We start from the raw sequence: 20,939 nt of genomic DNA on the forward strand, positions 1-20,939 counted from the left end.
CTAAAAAGAACCGGTTAAAAAGAATGATTTGTTCACGAACCGGACATCACTACAGAGTGATGATCGGCTTACTAGTGAAGAAGAAATGGCTCGCTTTTGTGCCTTTCCGAACTTTGGCAACAGAATGTGAAAATAAAAGAATTTACATTTTCACCGTCTTCATTTTCATGACCTCAAAAGATTGGCTAGTTGTCCTTCAAATTCATGTGCAAACTCCCATAAAAGTACTAAGATATAAAGATTAACGTATTTGCAGTGAACACTTTGGCAAGGATGACTACACAGAAAGAAAACAGCGGGGCCGGTTGAAGAAAAATGCCATTCCGTGGTCGAAGACGGGTGCAACCACTGTGGAGGTAATGTAAACTTTATTTATCCTTCCATTCGGGCACTCACGGATTGAGGAAAGATGTGCAGTTATAAAACAATCATGCTTTACACACACAACGCTCTTCCCAACTGGACTACAGTATTTGCCTTTTTTTGCAGCTACTACTGAATTCCCACGGGACTTCAGCGCGAGACACAGCTAGCCGTCTAAAACACTGTTAGGTGAATTTAAACAATGGCTAAGTGGCTAAACTCATCTCGTTTTCATGTAAGGGCCCTGTTCATGTTGGACAGACATTTTAATTGCATTTTGTGTTGCACCCTTTATGTCTATGCCCCCAAAGCTGCCGTTTTAGCTGAGTGGGGGCTCTGGGCATTAACTGTAATAACTCCATGTTGCAAGCACCAATCCGGTTCGCTTTTTTTAAATTGAAATGTAGTGTATTAAAAAGTACAATATTTAACTTTCAAATGTAGTGAAGTTAAAGTAATACGTTTCCAGGAAAAATAATAATCAAGTAAAGATACTCAAAAACTGTCCTTAAGTACAGTCCTCAAGTAAATGTACTTAGTTACTGTCCACCTCTGCTTACTGGTAAATTACCAGAACCCGTCTACTGGTATTTTTGAAAAGGTCCTGTTTACACATGATCTGTTACCAGTAATTTAAAGGTAATTTACCATTAAAGACTGTATATATGAAAGGGGCTAGTAAAAGTTGTCAATTATGTTACAAACATGTTCAAATATCTTTGGAGCAAAGGAGTTTTCTGCCCCTTTTTGTACTTTGTTTTTGATACAGAGTTAGGTAAGCTCATTTAGGGCCCTATGACTTCCACGATGCGGAAAACACGGATGGAATCCGTTTTTTTTTTTTTTTTGTAATTTATTTACAGAACACGGATGGTTTCCGTTTTTTTTTTTTTTTTTTGTAATTTATTTACAACCTCTGCGTCCTCACAATATGATGACATCTCAAGAGCCACAGAGTCACTTCTTGGGTATTTTACTGTTTCATTTAAGAAAAACTACCATCGTATCACAAACGCAGAAACTCAAAGGTCTTCACGGCAACCCGTCAAAATAAAAGTTTGGTTTAACTTGAAATTGTGACAGAAATACATTGTTGTTCCACAATTATCATTAGCTACAACTCAATGTAATAATAATACTAACACTAATAATAATAAATTATTCTTTAAAACTTTTTTTTCAGCACAAAAAGGTTAAATTTCATATGATTAAAAGATGAATTAAATTAAATTAATATTTTACGCCTTCATTTGGTTGCCAGAAAAAAATAAAATGCACAGCACAGATTTTCTGAAACATGTTATTTTTTAATTAAAATTAAATTGAAATTGAATTGAAAATGCAGAATTTGAAAAAAAACCATAAACCCAAAACATGTAATTTTTGTTAAACTTTTAATACATTGATGTTAAATGTAATAAGTTTCATTATTTCAGTGAATTAGACATGCTTTTGGATTACTTTTTAATTTAACCATTAAAATGGAAATTTGTTTTTAACGTATTTCATAGGGCACAAATGTATGTGTTATTTAATTTATCCATATTCTTTATATATGTTTTCTTTGCTTAGTTTGATTATCGACTGGGGTGATTTGTTTATTGGGATTCGACTACCACAACACATTTTTTAAAAATTAATACTTAGATAATACTATGCCTGTTTGAAAATAATTTGGGAAATGTAACATTTTAAGCATGTAGAAGTCTAGAAGATGTAACAAGAGTTAAAAAATATATTTAATTTCACCTTTCATAGTGTTCATTAACATAAATACAGCACAGGAAGTACTGTACATAATAATAAGTCTCATGAGAGGGTTAAAATTATTCAAGGCTGACAAGAAACACCATCATCTAATTATTCACAGAAAATCCTATTAATTATAACAGGGTTTAATTAGGTTACGTTTAATGTCAATGTTGAAACGCCTAACCCATACATGCAATTGAGATTAAAATGGGAAAATGGGCTCTAGATGTTCAAGAAATCTTTTATTACCCTTTTCAAAAAAAGTTCTCAATTTGTGTAAATGTTTGAAATGGAACACAAAAGAAGACATTTAAAGAATACACCCTTTTCACACAACATAATGACCACAGACTCAAAAAGGACAATGGATGGATGGATGGATGGATGGATGGATGGATGGATGGATGGATGGATGATGGATGGATGGATGGATGGATGGATGGATGGATGGATGGATGGATGGATGGATGGATGGATGGATAAATGAATCAATGAATCAATCAGCCAATCAGTCAATCAACCAATCAATCAATCAATCAATCAACCAATCAACCAATCAATCAATCAATCAATCAATCAATCAATCAATCAATCAATCAATCAATCAATCACTGTGTTCCACTAAAATAATACATTTTTTAAACGTAAAGATTAAAAACCTTTAAAGGCAGTGTAATGCAGTAAGACATCACAGACTGGTGAAGCTATAAGGACAGCACATGCTTGTTTTCAGACAAAGGTCAGTGATCTCCAGCTTAAGGTCAGTGTGCTAGTGCGCACATCACTGGTGACTAATGCCATTTCGAGTGTGATTTTAATGAGACGCAGGCTGGAGGCCATAGGCTCTTGCCCAACTATAGGCAAAACATAACTGAACTCATTACCAAAGGTTCATGTTGGACTATACAAGCATTGATGGTGTATGAAAAAGCATGCAGCTGGGCGATTATAAGCAGTAATTGCATAGAAGTGTACAGCAGTGGCAGGGGATGCAGAGATCCCAAACAGCTATTGAGACATCAATTATACAAAGATAAAAGAAACAGCCTCTTTTATTGCTTGGATCTAAAACCTAGTGAGCTGCCTATGCACAGTACTGACACAAAGACCGCTATGGTAACATTTACAATAAACTTACTTTATAATAAAGTGTCAATTGTTAACATTAGTTAATTATTACGTATATTTTTTTATAATGTTTTAGTAAATGTTTCAATTAACATTAACAGTGATTCATAATTACTGTAGAAGTTCAGTTTATTATTACTTCATGTCAGTGGTGGCCAAATTTATTAGAATACTTGGTATCTATTGTCATCTAATTGGGCCTGGATTTATTTTCAATGACCCGGAACATTCTTCTAACTGTTGCTGGAACTACTTGCGTAGGAACAAATCTGCTGGAACAAGAAAAATGATTGACTGACCCCACAAAGTCCGGACCTCAAACCCATCGAGCACATTTGGTGTGAGTTGAACAATAAACTGGACAGATTGTACACTCAAAGGAAAGCTTTTGGCTTCAGTTGCAGAAGACATGGGATAACATTTTGAAGTTCTTAGAGGAAATATATAAAAAAAAATGGTAAATTATGTTTTTTTACTGCGCAAACAAAGCACTCAAGCTCACACTCACTCTCAACTGAGGTTAAACCACTGGATTAACATGGATTACTTTTATGATGTACTTCATACCTTTCTGGTCAACACTGTCAATGGAGGGACAAAAAGCTCTCAGATTTAATCAAAAAGATCTTCATTTGTGTTCAGAAGATAAACGAAGTAGTATTATTGTAGTATTTGAATCTCAAAATAATGTGCGCTCCGTGGGTGTGGCCGCTTTAATACCAAAGAAGAGGCTCGCGGACAGCTGACATCTCTCTCTTTTCAAACAGATTACATAAACACAGAACATTTGTTTTTGATTTGATTTACAGTATTTCAAACCTGGCATTTGAATGTTTCTTTAGACGCATGTCTCATGTTTGTGTGATAAGTATTCATTTTATTTTCTGAAGAGAATCAGATTAGACGTCGCTGACAGAGAGGCTGCAGATCGGTCATCATGTTTGTTTTAATTGATTGTTGATTTGAGTCTCATTGGCACTGATAAGAAGAAGAAGAAAAAAAACGTGGCCGTTGCGATCATCAACCTCTAGGGGTTAATGACAGAATTTGCATTTTTGGAAATGCAACTAGCCATTTAAGTTTAGTTTATTAAAATATAATGGATTTTTGGTAACACTTTATTTTAAGGCTCAGTTATTAACTATTAACTAGTTGCTTGTTAGCATACATATTACTAGGATATTGGCTGTTTATTAGTACTTATAAAGCACATATTAATGCCTTATTCTGCATGACCATATTCTACATCCCTTAATCCTACCCAATACCTAAACTTAAATGCTACAAAAACTACCTTACTAACTATTAATACGCAGTAAATTAGGAGTTTATAGAGGCAAAAGTAGTTAATAGTTTGTATTCTAAACTGTTACTGGATTTTTTTATGCAGGCCATCTTTAGAAACACCTTATAATTAACACACATAGGACAAATAATCTATTTCATGATGCCAGAAGAGTGGTCTCTTGACAAGGGCAGTAAGTCAAACAGCATAACTAGAGGGTGGAATTACGTCATGTTGACCCGTGAAACCAACAGTGACTTTATATTTTTCAGGTCTAAATGAAATTGTAAGAAGTAGAAAGTAAAACAACAACAAAAGCCCTTTCCCCAATGTAGACACAAGACAGCAGAAAAGTCAAAGAGTCTCAGAATAAATGAATTATACCAACGAGATTGCATTTGGTTTCCATCCAGCTTCCTTCTCTGAGCATTGTGGAACAATGTTTGTGAGACACTGATCAAGGAAGATTATTTTCTATATTGTGGAAGTGGGAGAGGTTGTAATGAGAATATGATACGGAGAAGCTGCCCTACTTCCTCTGCATTGTCTGGGAGACAGATATTGAGCGGCTGGAATTTAGAAACTGAGGTTCATTTAAAGTGTCTGCTCAGTTTAAAAACAAACACATGATTAATGTTTCATTGAAATGTACTGTGTGGTTTCAGTGATGGTAGACAATTTGACAAGTTATTGCCAGCTAACCACAGACAGTAAATACAACCTTCAGAGAACAGAACCTAGCAGATATATTAAATTTACAAGTGTGCAATTTCAGCCTAATCTTATAAAAATATGTATCTATAACAAATTGTATTTATCGTGTGATTTATATGGCAAAATTATTTTTTACGTGCATATCGCAGTTTTCATGTGCATGTTATATGCACATAAAGCTACCCAATTGGGTGACAATAAATATCATATGCACGTAAAAAGTCATTTTGGCATATTAATTTCACGATAAATACAATTGGTGCTATATATACACATTTCATGAATGTGTTGTTTTTTTATCATTTTTTTCTTTCTTTCCTTAACTCTTTCCCCGCCAAACACGGAATTTTACGTTATTTGTGAGAAATCGCTTCCCTGCCAAACACAGAATTTTCCATGTTACCGGGTTTCATTGTTAGACGCTAGGGGGCGCTGTTACGCATCTACTGAAATAGTACAGAATCTCCTGATCAAAACACACACGAGGAAGACACAGTAGATCGTATGTAAGCAGATGTATATGTAAAATAATGTGATGATCAGCATTAAACAGCATATGAATCTATCTAATTTTCCTGATTGAAATGTGCACCCAGGACGAGCTACAGGACTGTGCAAGCATTAGGCGTGTTGATGGACTCAATCTACTCCATCTGTGTAATAATGGCAATATAAAAAGATGTTCACATTAATTTAAATAGTGTATAATTTTTACTATCCCTTAACTCAAAGTATTACAATAATGAATAAAGCTATATGATGAAAGACGTTTATGTCGATTACAGTTAAAGTAAATATATTTTAAATGAACTAATTGCAACTTAATCATTACAAATGTGTAACTACAAATATTTAAACACATGACACGAGCTTCAACAGAAATTACATTTAAATATATATTTAGCTTACCATAAATGCTTGTCGGTATTCGGCAGTACACTTTAACCATATTTCAAAGAGAACAACAACAACAGCAACAGCAACAACAACAACAATAATAATAATAATAATAATAATAATAATAATAATAATAATAATAATAATAATAATAATAATAAATAAATAAATAACTCCTTAAATAAATAAATAACTCCTTAAATAAATAAATGACTCCTTAAATAAATAAATAAACAAACAAACAAACAAACAAACAAACAAACAAATAAATAAATAAAATAACTCCTTAAGTCTGTCAAAATCGAACTCTTAAGTTCAGCTAAATGAATTAAATATAAATTGTGTGCTAAAGTGTGTATTTCTTAAGGATGCTCACAATTCACTTTCATGGAAAACAGCAGCATGAACACCCTACTAAATTTCCTCTTTTGTGGTCTACGGTTTGAAAGAACATGAGGGTGAGAAAATAAGAGGATTATCATTTGGAGTGAAATATTTCCCAATTTTTTTTTAATGGGAATAAGAAATTTCTACATTTTTGGATCACAAACCTAAAATAATGACTAACACACCACTATCCAAGCTATGAGCTTCCTGACAACACATACAAGGCTGTTTAATAGCACCTCAGATGCGAGTCTGTCTATCAAGTGATAGGGCATACTTAAGCCACAATGAGCTAGCATCTTGGATTAAATATTCAGTGTTTGGTCAAGGATTATGTGGGCTCCTGGAACGCCATCTCAGAGGACAGCTGGAACATGACCTGGTAATAGCTGTCGAGAAACCAAAGAGATGAAACCTACACGACTCAGAGATTGTCTAAATAAACACACAAGACTGACATGACTACAGGCTCAGCCTCCATACGGTTCAACAACGTACAGTTTCACGAGTAAACAGACAATAAGAAAAAGGATTGGAAGCTATAAGCGGCTTATTGCGAATTATAGCCGGTAAGAGCATCTGATAATTCCTCATACTCAAATAGAGTTAAGGAGGAACGAGCATAATGTCAACGAGTTGAAGGATTTTGGCCTTGCGAGACCTCCGCAAATTGCATTGACAAACCAAATCAAATCACTTGAAATCTATAACCATCTACTGTGCTGCATGTTAAAAATGTCTATGTGCACCTGAGAGGTTTGCACGAGCGATAAAACCCTGATAAAGCAGAAGTTTTCCAAATGCTTACAGGCAAGATTAGAAATATAAAGGACATTTTTGTCTCTTTTTCCCCAAAGACAAAAGGCAGACGTTGTTCCAGGTCCTGTGCCAAGTATTTTAACCGGTCGCCCTAAAAATGGATGATATATTGAAGCGGTGTACGCGTGTGACAGCAGAAAGCAATAAGCTGGGGGAAAACAAAAAGGCAAATGTCATTTGTTCACAAGAGAGTGATTTTGAGCGTTTAGGCGTTAAGAGCGAGGCCACAATGTGACAAATGGCTGGACGCAGTCCTCTGGCTTCATTGTAGCTTGAAAATGCTATTAAATTCACAGTCTTCAGGGTCCAAAAGTCTAAAGAAATATGCAGCTCTCACTGTCCTTTCTGTGGGACATTTGAACATTACGGTATAAAACAATGTAATAGGTTGTTCAAAGTCATTTATAGTAATGAAATAGCAAAAGCTGTTATATTGCTGCTGAGATAAAACAAGGATTTCATTTTCTTTATGATCTTTAATCAAGACAATGGGCTATAAAGAAAGGAAGAGACATATTTTTAAAGACTACACTGTAAAAGCGACTACACATTTTCCAGTTTACTGGATCTTTGAGTCACAAATGGTGAAAAATGTGAACTACTAGAAGCTACATAAAAGCCCATGTTAGACAAAGACAATTCCTCAAATGCTGTACTAACTAGTCAAACACCAGTGTCTGAAACAAACAATATTGCTGAAAGGTTTGAGTTCCCAGCGTTCGTTGTCATTATTGTTAGTTATGTATTCTGTTGTGATGTCAAGAGGTCATCTTTTTGTATTGATTTTCACCTTTCTTGACATTTGTGTTGTTAAGTGCTGATGTCTAAGTAGTCTCATGTGGCCAGGCCTTCAGACTGTTGGCAGAAAGCAAGCAACCATACTTCAGTTGTGTCAGTGTCATATTTAAGTTTGCTTTGTAAGATGAATGCACCTTCAGTAACAAAGGTAGCATAGCTCACTTGATATATACGCTCACCTAAAGGATTATTAGGAACACCATACTAATACTGTGTTTGACCCCCTTTCGCCTTCAGAACTGCCTTAATTCTACATGGCATTGATTCAACGAGGTGCTGAAAGCATTCTTTAGAAATGTTGGCCCATATTGATATGATAGCATCTTGCAGTTGATGGAGATTTGTGGGATGCACATCCAGGGTACGAAGCTCCCGTTCCACCACATTCCAAAGATTCTCTATTGGGTTGAGATCTGGTGACTGCGGGGACAATTTTAGTACAGTCAATTTATTCTCATGGTCAAGAAACCAATTTGAAATGATTCAAGCTTTGTGACATGGTGCATTATCCTGCTGGAAGTAGCCATCAGAGGATAGGTGCATGGTGGTCTTAAAGGGATGGACATGGTCAGAAACAGTGCTTAGGTAGGCCATGGCATTTAAACGATGCCCAATTGGCACTAAGGGGAAACATCCCCCACACCATTACACCGCCACCACCAGCCTGCACAGAGGTAACAAGGCATGATGGATCCATGTTCTCATTCTGTTTAGGCTAAATTCTGACTCTACTATCTGAATGTCTCAACAGAAATCGAGACTCATCAGACCAGGCAACACTTTTCCAGTCTTCAACTGTCCAATTTTGGTGAGCTTGTGCAAACTTTAGCCTCTTTTTCCTATTAGTGGAGATGAGTGGTACCCATTGGGATCTTCTGCTGTTGTAGCCCATCCGCCTCAAGGTTGTGCGTGTTGTGGCTTCACAAATGCTTTGCTGCATACCTCGGTTGTAACGAGTGGTTATTTCAGTCAAAGTTGCTCTTCCACTGACCTCTAGCATCAACAAAGCATTTTCGCCCACAGGACTGCCGCATACTGGATGTTTTTCCCTTTTCACACCATTCTTACCATTCTACCATTCTTTTGGGAGCCTGATACCACAATTTTTTGAAACCCGTTCCAAGAGTGGATAAAAAAACACCCTTGCGTTTTAGTGTGTACAGTCAATCCGTATATTTTGTAAAAACAATGATATCCTCAACCCCCGGCTCCAAGTCTTTATCTTCGATTTTAGTGTGGCTGAATTTACCGCCACATAGCACACTACAACGTTTTGAGTCAGTTTCAGTGGTTTTGTGTGTACGAAGAGATTTTTTGAGAGGGGGGGAAAAGATAGAGAAAGCTCTCGCTTCGTGTGGATGTGGCCTTAGTTCGCCTAGAAATCTGTAGTTGCCTAGATGAATGAATCACTGATTGAGGCCTTTTGCATTTAGTGAAGGAAATTGGCAAACAAATTTGTGTTATAATTTTTAAGACAATAGCTGAGAGAACCAAAAAATCTGAATACATCAAGTTGCATTGCATTTTCTCAATAATTCATAATTTACAGTGTATGAAATTAGCTTTCAGTTAGCCTTCACATCATCTATAAAAAAGAAGGAAGCCCTTTATCCCACCCCAACTTCTTAGTAGTTTCATAGTAAATATTAAAGATATTTAATCAGTAGCACAGAAAGGTTATCATTATTATATGATGTAGCCTGCTAAATACTACAATATACACAATAATATAACTGACCCATCACTTTGCTGTGTTAAATGTTCAGTCTGAGTTTAGCTGTATAAGACGATTTCCCCAAGGATTTCCAGGGTGTATTCTAAGTCCGATCCCATTAGAATCAGGCTCTGTTCAGGTGTTATAATTGACTGGTTCTTTCAGGATATCGATCAAACCTGATCACTTCAGCAACAGCTATTGATGTCCGGTGTCTGTGCATTGCTTTCTAAGATAAAAGATACAATGTTTGCCTTTACAAGGGTTGTTGAAATTTAAGCATGTTGACATCACAAACGGCTGCTTAGAAAAGTATAAGATAATCACGTTGTCATTTAACCAGTAAAATTGACTTTGCCAACTATTATATTGTAATTTCCTGTCACATACTAATTTCCACTTCTCATTACGACATATAGCAACCAAATTTACAAATTAAACCTGTTTGAAATCTACTAGCACATGCTGAATTTCCATTTGCACTTCCAGGATGAGCAAAGTTGCTTTGTGTATTTTTAAACTAAGAAAGTGTTTAATTTTAAGTGTGAACGGAGAAAAGCAAGACAAAACAGAAACAAGAACACAGTTCTACAACCATTTACAGACGGATTGTCTTACTGTGTCAGCCAAATCAATACAGCACTTTAACAAGGATTTCAGGTAAAGGCAGAAAGACGGTCTCCAGAAACTGTCAGTGTGCCAGACTACAAATGTTACACGTCATTTTCTGTGACTCAGCATAATATCTGACGTTGGGCTCAAAAACAGATCATTTCCAGCATGTTTCATTAATTATTGATATATCCTGGTAATCCAGCTGATATCAGTATCAGGATAAATACATTTTTCATGCATGTGACGCTTAATTCAATTAAATCACAATATTGGCAACAATGTTAGGCATTGGTAAGAGAGCAGTATATCTATCGCAGTGTAAGAGTATGCAACTCCAGACAAATATGAAATAATACTGTTCATGATGGAATAGTTTGAATGTGAGAAGTTGAGATATTCAGTGCAAAAATACCAGCAGCATGAATTTCTATGTGAATCGATCATGTTTTTTTTTTTTTTTTTTTTTTTGTATGAGCATAAACAAATTGATTGAGTTTTATTCCAAAAACAAGAAAACATATTTGCCAAAGGAGTAAGAAGAATCAACTTACTTCAAGATGTATGCTCTGAAACATTGAATTGATTGAGGCATAGTTCACCCTGGTGTTCCCTTCTTTCTTTTTTTAGACTTTTTTAAAAAGTATATGTGTACTTTCTTCACAGAGTAATATCTCTGGACAGGAACAGGAGATGACAAATGTGAAATAAACTTATAATAGAGTCTCACGAACACGCACATATCTCTAAAGACTAATGGCCAAGGACGTATTTTTCATTAATGTAAATGATACATGTCAAGTACACTATTTATAGAGCGCTTTTACAATGACGATTGTGTCAAAGCAGCTTCACAGTGTTAAACAGGACAATATTGCAACAACTTTTTATTTGGCTGTCGTTCTGGAGAAAACAGTGATCTTATCAACTCAATTCAATATATCATATAGCAACAATGTGGGCAGGTCAGTAATATAATTTATACAATTAATTAAGACCTAATAAATTCAGTTTGTTTGGATATTTAGTTGACTTACATCGAAATTTTTGTGTCCCCAACGGAGCAAGCCAAGCCAAAGGCGACATCATTTCAAGATCACAAAAATGTACGTCGATAAGGATGATAAGATTCTAGAAGCTTCTGATTTCTGTGAGTCTCCGTGTGAATGAACGACGCGGTTTCATCTGATAAACATGAACACACAAATTTCATCTCCAGAGCTGCTTTGAGAGTCACTTCACAAGCTTTTCAATGTTTCATTTGAGGAAAAACTGCCGTCAAATACACACTGAAGCTAAAATGTAAAGATATTCATGACAAACCACCAAAATAAAAGTTTGTTTTAACTTTGTTTTAACCGTATAACCTTTAAGGGCATGCGGCATTAGAACAAAACCAGGGTCATTTTAGGGTGAACTCTCCCTTAAAGGGTTTCTGCTTCGCTACATCTTTAATAGGAAAACAGTTTTTTTTAAACATAAGAAATCAGATTATGATCAATGGCTTCAAAAGGTAAATGACTTAATAAATACCACAAACACAGAACCATCAACACATGACCCCAATCAACACACGATTTTAATGAGGTAAGTCTTTCTTTCCCTGTCAGTGATTATGATCAAACACCCTATCAGTTCCGCCTACAGAAATCTACTTAAACCAACCCGCCAGCAGTTCTCAAGACTCCACTGCAGGTCTCTTTATCTTTCAAAAGGGTTACATGAAAAGCTCCTCTGTGGCACACATTATGTACACAACACATTCTAATGCACCGTATTCATAAAAAAATAAGGTCAGCAAAGCAGTACATGCCAAGCTTTGCCATCCGTGGTCTTTGTTGTCAAACGCACCCACACATTCAGACACACATTCACATACTGCAGAGGAGCACAGGATATTCCTTACAAGCACAAAAGATGCACCATAATCAATAAACTCAACCAAAGAAAAGGAAAGAGTAAACAAATAAACTTGTCAAATCGGATAAATCCCATGGGTCTTTGCCTGGAAATTAGATAGAACAAAACTCCTGTACACTATGCTATGGTAAATTAGCATAACTAAAAACTGCAAACTGCAGACCTGAGTGCAAAGAGAAAAACTATTAGACCATTAATGATATCTGTAACAAACATTTTGTAATAAGGAGAACTTCAGGTTATCCTGGTTAAGTGTGTGTGTGTGTGTGTGTGTGTGCGTGTGTGTGTGTGTGCAAGTGTGTGTGTGTGTGTAATTTATATATAATTAAATTATAATTCTTTCATTTTGAATCCCTCTCTCTCTCTCTCTCTCTCTCTCTCTCTCTCTCTCTTTCTATATATATATATATATATATATATATATATATATATATATATATACACTCTAAATAATGCTGGGTTATTTTTTAAACCAAAATGCTGGGTTAAGACTGTTGGGTAATTTTTGTTGGTTTATTTGATCACATTTTAAACACCATTGGGTAGTTTCAAATTTCCAGTCGTTGGGTTAAACTTGCTGGGTCGAAATGCTTGGCTGATTCTACCCAGCGCTTGGTTGTTTCACGTGCTTCCCGCCTTGATTAGTTTAAATTCGCTCCCAAACTGTCATTTTGAAAGGACAATGCAAAAGACACAGCCACTGGTTGCAGATGTTTTAAGATAAGTTCATATATTTTCATTAATAATCATTTTAATTAGCATAATTATAGTTTTTTTTTTTTCTTCGCGGCAACAATTCTTAAGCTTACATGACGTTAAGATGACAAAAGTTTTACCTCAGAATCCGATGCAATGTACTGACTCGTGTTAGTTTAGGTAGGCATGTGAGACGATAGATTAATACAGTTTGTGATTACACAGAACCATGATCCCCTTAGAAAATTATGGTTGTATGTAGGCATGTCACAAGTACATCGCCATCGACTCACAAGTAGACTATATTCGGTCCCGCAGCTGCGTTCAGTCGCGTCAAGCAGGGCTCCAAATGCAGCCCTGCTTGTCTGCCCCCCTACAGTCTGGAGACTGTAGCCGAAAATGTGTCTGTGTATATTACATACTATTTAAATATTACTCTTCCATGTTTTGCGTCTCTGTGTGAATGACGGGGGCGCGTGTCATATCATGAACACAGAGACTCAAAAGTCACGACAACCCGTCAAAATAAAAGTTTGATTTAAACGTGAATAAATTGACAGAATAAATTGACAGAATAAATTAGGTTTGTAGTTGTCATTGTTGCCAATTTTAACACATTTGTATGTTGTACCATTTGTCAAGCAATAAGAAATAACTGTTTTAACAGTCTAAACATGCATTCTTCATTTGTTCTTTCATGATTGTCTAGTTTTACAGTACGCTAATGCACAGGAGATTTTTTAAGAACAACCCACAATAGCAAATCCATTAATGGTAAAAAATTGACTACATTTTGGGTTTTCTCAACAGCCCAGCCTGCTGGGTTAAAATGCCACTGGGTTAATTTAACCCAGCATGTGCTCTGTCCAATATTTACCAAGCGCTGGGTTGCCAATTGAGTTGTTTTTAACCCAGCCATTTTTAGAGTGTATAAATATATATATTATATATATATATATATATATAAAATATACACACACACACACACACACACACACACACACACACACACACACACACACACACACACACACACACACACATATATATATATATAATATTATATATATATATATATATATATATATATATATATATATATATATATAAGATAAGATAATATCATTTTGACATTTATATGTATATATATACATATTCATGCAAATCATATCTTGACAAATGAACCCGTTGATGAAGGTCAGTATAGTCACTACATGCACTGGTTTTAATTAATTGCTGATTTCCTGCAACACGCCTATTCATTTCAGAAATATGTTTCACTGCCCAATTATCTCCACACAATTTGACATTATTTGTAGACACACTGGGATAACTACAGCGGGATACTCAAGGACAGGACAACATGACAAAATGTGCTGCAATCCATGGAGAAGAGCCCATCTCTCCTTGAAACAGCTGACACATCCATTTATATTTGGCAAATGATGGGGAAAATTTGTTTGCCTCCTCCTAATGGCCAGTAGACTTGGATTAATTGACATGATTAAGGAGATTAGGAAGGAGAAGATAGATAGATATCAAAGGTCAAAATCTGGTTAAGAGATGCCTGTAGGTTGTTTGAGCTGCACTGCCTCAACTTCTACATCCATACTGTGTATGTATATAATAAAGTATTTTATATGCCACTGCAAATCCAACAAACCTGATATTTATGAGATTAAAACTTTGGAAAATGAGGAAATTGTCCCCAACTTTACCTGCATTGAGTGTGCCAGTGATAAGTCTGAAGAGGTACTGAGCAAACTTCAGAATCTCCCTCTTGCATCTCTTCCTGCAGTTGCTCATGCTGAGGTTTCTCTCTCTTCCTGCCGTTTAATCCTTAAAAGGTTTGTTGACAGAGGAAAACTTCCTCCCCGTGGCCGCGCTCCTGCCCGAACCTGCTCTGCTCGTGCGTCTGTGAGTGTCGGCTCATACGGAGCGGACCGCGGCTCCTTGCTGGAGATCCTGTCTGCGCGAGGGGGGTCACTCACTGCCGTTGGGTCATAAATATTTCCTCTGGAGCGCTCGTCTGTCCCAGAGGTGCTGAGCGCTCCTTTCTAAGCCGTCTCCTCTCTTGTACAGCTCACACTCTTTCTGACACACACACACACATTTGTAGTAGAGTGGCTGCCTGTGTGTCTCAGCCCCATCTGTGGCTGCTTCAACCTCCACGGCCGTTGCTGGGAAGGCGGTGCCAGCGTGGCCTCGGAGTGATAGCATGAGAGAGGGAGAGCGAGGAGGAGGAGGAGGGGCCGGAGAAGTGAAAAACGAGAAGGAATCAGCACTGACAGGCGGTTATGGGACTGTCGTGTTGCCAGTTACAATGCTACAACACTTCAGAGACCCTCTGGATGAGGCATCTCTGAGTGTCACTGTATTGAGAACGAAGGATAAAAAAGTGGATGAAATGGAGGGACGGCGAGGTTAAAGATAAGAGAGACTGGTGAGACAGCCAGCTTCTGCCTGAAGGAAAGTGAATAGGACAGAGATATGGAGAAGGAAGATAAAGGTGAAGGTGCAAGAAAGCAAGTGAAAAGAGATCTGGACAGAAGACAAAGGGACTGAGGTGTGAAAAGCAATGCAACACAAAGCAGCAGACTGACTGAAGGCAATATAAAGAAAAGAACAGAGAGAGAGAGAGAGAGAGAGAGAGAGAGAGAGAGAGAGAGAGAGAGAGGGGGGGGGGGGACAGAGGGACAGGGATGTTAAAACTGATGTGAAACACCTTGACATTTCCGAACAGCAGGTGTTCAGATGGTAGAAATAAAGGTGGAGTTCATAAGGTCAGCCTTGATTACTCATAGCCCGAGGTACTTATTTTTACAGAGCTGCATCAAAAGACTTGGACTCGTCCATGACAACAGCTTTAGATAACATTTTACCCAAAAATGTAAGTAAAAAAATAAGTTTGTCATAGACTTCATGTAGCCCCGCCCTTTTTTTAGCGCTGTATTCATTGTGTTCTGTCTTATGGTTGTATTTCCACAGCATGAAGGTAAGAGCTTACAGATTTATGAATGAACCACTCGTTTTACTGGCATCTGTAATGACATTTGCTTCAAGCTAGCCTGACAAGCCAGACCCACATCAAGATGTTTGGTCTGGAAACTCACCATAGACAGGGCTCAATCCGAGGGGCGGGATAAAAGGTTGTCTTTCAAACTCCCTCTGCACATGATAGGATAGCGCTACAACCAACAAAGGTGAAGCAGAGCTTGTTGAAATATTAAACATTCGCCGTATCCGGTCGGCAAAACTCCGAACACATCTTCCCTTTTTAAGAATGACTTCAGTGCCGTTCTTTGTTCTTTTCTCAGAGAAAAGCTTAACTCCAAGTCTTCCAGAGTCGCGGTCAAAGCTGATTCGAAAGACCGCCGTTCGCCAGTTTCTGTGTTTACTGGAAGCACGCAAACACAACTCGGCCGTCACTATGTTAAGCCCCACCCACCGACTCTATACACAATGTGATTGGCCCGACCAGAGTTAGATTTTTACAGCTCAGAAGTGTATTGAGAGTTGCTAGACGACACTCGTGGCAGATTAGATTTGCTGCCACTAGGGTGCTTCTAGATTTCTAGGCTAGCTTCAAGCTGCTGTCCATAACTTTTTTGTGTTCAAGATTTTAAAAAAAAACGAAAGAAGCAGCTCCGGCTGCAATGTTCTTCCACAAGACGCATGCAGCTCAGTTTATTAACCGCTAGACCGCAAAAAGTCACGGACTGCAGCTTTAAAGTACCCCAATTATTCTATTTTTAAAAAATGTGTTTTGTCTCCAAATAACATGCATCAAAGGTCAAAAAACTGCTTAATTTTCTCATAATATACATTGCATCATGCACAATATTCAATGATTGAATGAACTCGATGTATCAGCCTCTCTAAATCCCTCCTCCCAGAGAGCCTACTCTGCTCTGATTGGTCAGATGGATCAATCTGATGTAATTAGTCTATCACGTACAGCGCGTATTTCAGATACGCCTATTACCATAACTAAACTCCAGCTTCGTCCAGAGCCTTCTTAAAGCTCAGCGATTATACACACTGTAAAGTCAGTAACGGTGACGTCAATGTTACACCAATCCCAGCGCGAGCCCGAATCGATGATGAAACATTTGAAGAAATTGTTATTCAACCCGAACCTTGAGCAGGATGTTTCTCAGTGATGCTACTCAGTTTGAGGTACATTATGAGATGTTTCAACTGTAATTCCTCACCCTAGGCATTAAAGGTCCCGTTCTTTGTGTGTTTTCGAAGCTTTGATTATGTTTACAGTGTGCAATATAACTTTACGTTCATAAGTTCATGTTTCGCGTGTAAAAAAACAGTATTTTTCACACAATTTACTTATCTGTACAGCGCTGTTTCCTCTGTCCTTAAAGGGGGGGTGAAACACTCAGTTTCAGTCAGTGTCATGTCAATCTTGAGTACCTATAGAGTAGCATTGCATCCTGCATATCTCCGAAAAGTTTTTATTTTTTTAATAATTATATAAGAAAGATGCGCTGTTCCGAGTCTTTCCGAAAAAAGCCGAGCGGGTGGGGGCGTATCGTGTGAGCGGAGCTAAATAATGACGTGTGCAGCAGCGCGCTGTGTGTTGAGTCGAGCGTCATCCCTAACAGCGGAAAAAAACTTTATTCAAAATAAAAATATGGCTTTTAATCAGATACAGCCATACATCTATGATCCGGAATCAGACCCAGAGGCTGCAGTTGAACAGGAGCAGCAGCAAAAACGACTAGAGCAGGACGTCTGTATGTGGTACAACTTATACACTAACTATATAATATGCTTAGCGACTTGTGTTATTTACATATTTATACTTGAATTGTATATCGTCGTATTTTTGTCTTTGAAGGTGTACATGTGGGAAGTGCAGTTGTGCACGTGTGTTTGTGTGTTTACGCGTGGTTTGTGTAGACAGTAAGCGGACTAAAAGCAGTCTCACTCACCCTTCTAACGTTGGGACTGCTCCATCCTTCAGCATTAGGCGATTGGGAAAATTCGGCGTCGAGCTGGGCCTTGTTTATGAAACAGTCGGCACCGAAATGCAGCGAACAGATATAAACATTCGCGCAACTCAGTTGCTGATCCGGAAAAGCAAATTACATCCACTGTTGCCTTAACGCGGGGTTTTTGGCGAATCTGTGCAGGACTGTCTTGGTCTGGTAACCAAAAACCCACTTTTTTGGTGACATTGTTATGTGCTATGTGTAATTGTCACCTGTCCAGCATCCTACAAGCCCCGCTTTGATGGGCGTAGGCTGTTGCTTTCGCTCTCTCCCTCGCTCTCTCTCACGCGCTTCCGGTAGAATTGTCCTGTAAGGCCCATACAAGGAAATTCCGCCCCCACTAACGTCAATGGGGACGCATGATCTCAAAAAACTTGCCGAAACTTATGACTAACCGGAAGTAGTATTTTTGACAAAGAAATACTCCCATCAAACGTCCACCTTAACTTTTGAAACTTTGTCTATGTTTAGTATGGGATTCCAAGTCTTTAACAGTGTAAAAAGATCAGTATGCATGAAACAGCATTTCACCCCCCCTTTAAAACGGCCTGATGATTTCCTTGTTCTATGAAGTCCCTCCTTCAGAAACACATAACGAGTTCTGATTGGGCCAGCGCTTCCCGTGTTGTGATTGGACAGCAGCTTAGCGCACTTTGCCTGGAAAGGTCCCGCCTCTTACCATAACGGGGAGATGCAAGCGATGAATGCGCGCTCTTCTCTACGTGGGAGAGCAACAAGACCACGCCCCCTATTTTGCGTGTTCTTGTGGGCAGAGGGTTAGTCAACAAACGGTTCTAGTGACGTCATTACATCCCTGCACTTCCTGCTGTAGTCCAAACCGGCCGTTCGCTGTAGGCTTTGAAAGGGAACTTCTGTTAAATAAAATATCTCGCTTGGCATTAAACTTTGAGCTTTATAATTTTACAGGTATTATTTATGCTCTAACAGCAACATTTCACACTAACTTAAGTTTGTAAGATGGAATCGCGAAGAGCGGGACCTTTAACACGTGCATGTCCATCAACAGACCCATTTGTATATTTCTAATTTATTGTAGTGCACATGCAGGAACTGTACACTGTAAAAAAAAATATATATATAAAAAAAACCAAATTCTGGCTACAATTGAAAAATTTTCTAGTTGACTGATCACATCTAAATTTTTAAGTTGGCCAAACTGATTTTCTGTGAATTGATGAAATTTAATTCACAGAAATTCAATATGGCCAACTAAAAATTTAAATGTGATCAGTCACTAGAAAATGTTCAATTGGGGCCTAATTATTATTAATATTATTATATTTTATTTTACAAAAATCAGTAACAGCGGCCGAGCATAAATGACACAAATTCACTAAAATGAATGACTGATGTAACATTAAAGTTTACAAAGCAAATATTGCTCCTTTCTGTATCTATACTTAAAGTAGTAAGAATTACAGACAATCTGCATTAACAGACACAGTTTTATGTAATACTGCAGCCCACATCTGATTTACAGTAGTATTTCAGTAAGACAGTAATAACATGAGTTAGCCTGTTAGCCAGATATCTACACAATATGAAACACAAACACATTGTAGAGCACAGTGTCTTCTCAACATGATGCTATCCAGTATCCGCTGAAGTGTTTTTCCCTGGTGTCTGTGCGCACAATAAGGGGACGGCAATATACTAATGTTTTGTCTTGAAGTCACAAGAAAGGGGCTTGTGATTCGTTTGAAAAACGATTTGTTTAATTGACTCAGAGTCGACTCTTACATTTGAGAGACAATAACTTTAAATACGGTGTACTTTCAGATTTAAAACTTTGCAGGATGTTTCCATTCACATAGTACTATGTTAAACACCATATACAAGGTAATTTAAAAAAATCCATAATAAGGGCACTTTAACTCTAAAATAAGTAAATCCTCATCGCCAGTAAATTACTCTTCAACTGTGATGCCAAACTGGATGTTCAAATGGAGAAATAAAATTGTATGTTTTTTTTTACTTTTAGAAAGAATATATTAGCCTTATTGTTGTCTATAAGCTAGTGTGCTCGTAAACAATGACAAAATTCACATTTAGAAGATATTTAAGCATTCAAAACTTACAGTCTCTCCATTCAGCCAATATGGATCAATGATTTTGATGACATCACTCTGCTCTTCAGTGTGTCATCAGATTTTCTGTCCAATCAAATGCCCTCTAGAATCTAAAGTCCCGCGCCCTACATTAGAGTTGCTAGGCAACGTGGGGGAGAGGACGCTGGCGTTGTCTGTTCGCCGCTTCTCCACCCACAACAAATCATGTTAATGTACTATTAGATTTACATTTTATTTTATGTCCTTATGTTTGTGACTAGTCTAACAGTCAGAGCTACAATTGGGACTGTTGCTGATTGCTGGCAGCCACTGAGAGGTCGTTGAGAGGTTGTTGTTCGTCGTTTCGCCGTTTTCAACCGCTTCTCTAATGTTTACGTTTGAATTGCTGCGGTTGGTTCTGGTTTGGAGGACATTTGATGTTTCTCGCCGCGGGTGCTCACTGGTGGTCTCCCTTGGGCTTGGGCTGCATGGTGGCTGAAGTTTGCACCGGGCTAGCGTCATCCGAGCTCTCGTCGTCGGCGTCCGGCATGATGTTGGGATGTTCTGCTTCTCGGCTGCGCCGCTGTTCCGTCCTGCATTGCGACCGTGGAGCGGCTTGGACATCTGCGCCGGCCCCGGTGTGTCCACAGAAGTGCCCGGAGGAATGTTCTGCCTCCTGCATGGTGCTGCAGCGATCCCCATCGTTTGAATCATCATGAAGAAGACCCATCATCTGGTCTTCAGCTGTCATGCCTCGGCGATGTCATCGGGACACT

At 37.9% G+C, this 20,939-nt stretch overlaps 1 protein-coding gene across 6 annotated transcripts in view; it reads right to left on the minus strand.

Moving 5' to 3' along the window:
• Window positions 1-20,939, minus strand: part of kcnip4a (potassium voltage-gated channel interacting protein 4a) — a 364,749-nt gene that overhangs the window by 210,693 nt on the left and 133,117 nt on the right. Inside the window, exon 1 of one of the 6 annotated variants that reach the window (XM_067420187.1) lies at window positions 14,804-15,241. The exons of the other annotated variants lie outside the window; for them this stretch is intronic. Coding sequence (XP_067276288.1) covers window positions 14,804-14,891 — 88 coding nt within the window. The 5' untranslated portion in view covers window positions 14,892-15,241. Of the gene's footprint in view, window positions 1-14,803; window positions 15,242-20,939 lie in introns of those variants that run through there. 6 annotated transcript variants of the gene reach the window in all.

Source organism: Pseudorasbora parva, chromosome 1 (genome assembly GCF_024679245.1).
Source record: "Pseudorasbora parva isolate DD20220531a chromosome 1, ASM2467924v1, whole genome shotgun sequence".
Lineage (NCBI taxonomy): Eukaryota > Metazoa > Chordata > Actinopteri > Cypriniformes > Gobionidae > Pseudorasbora > Pseudorasbora parva.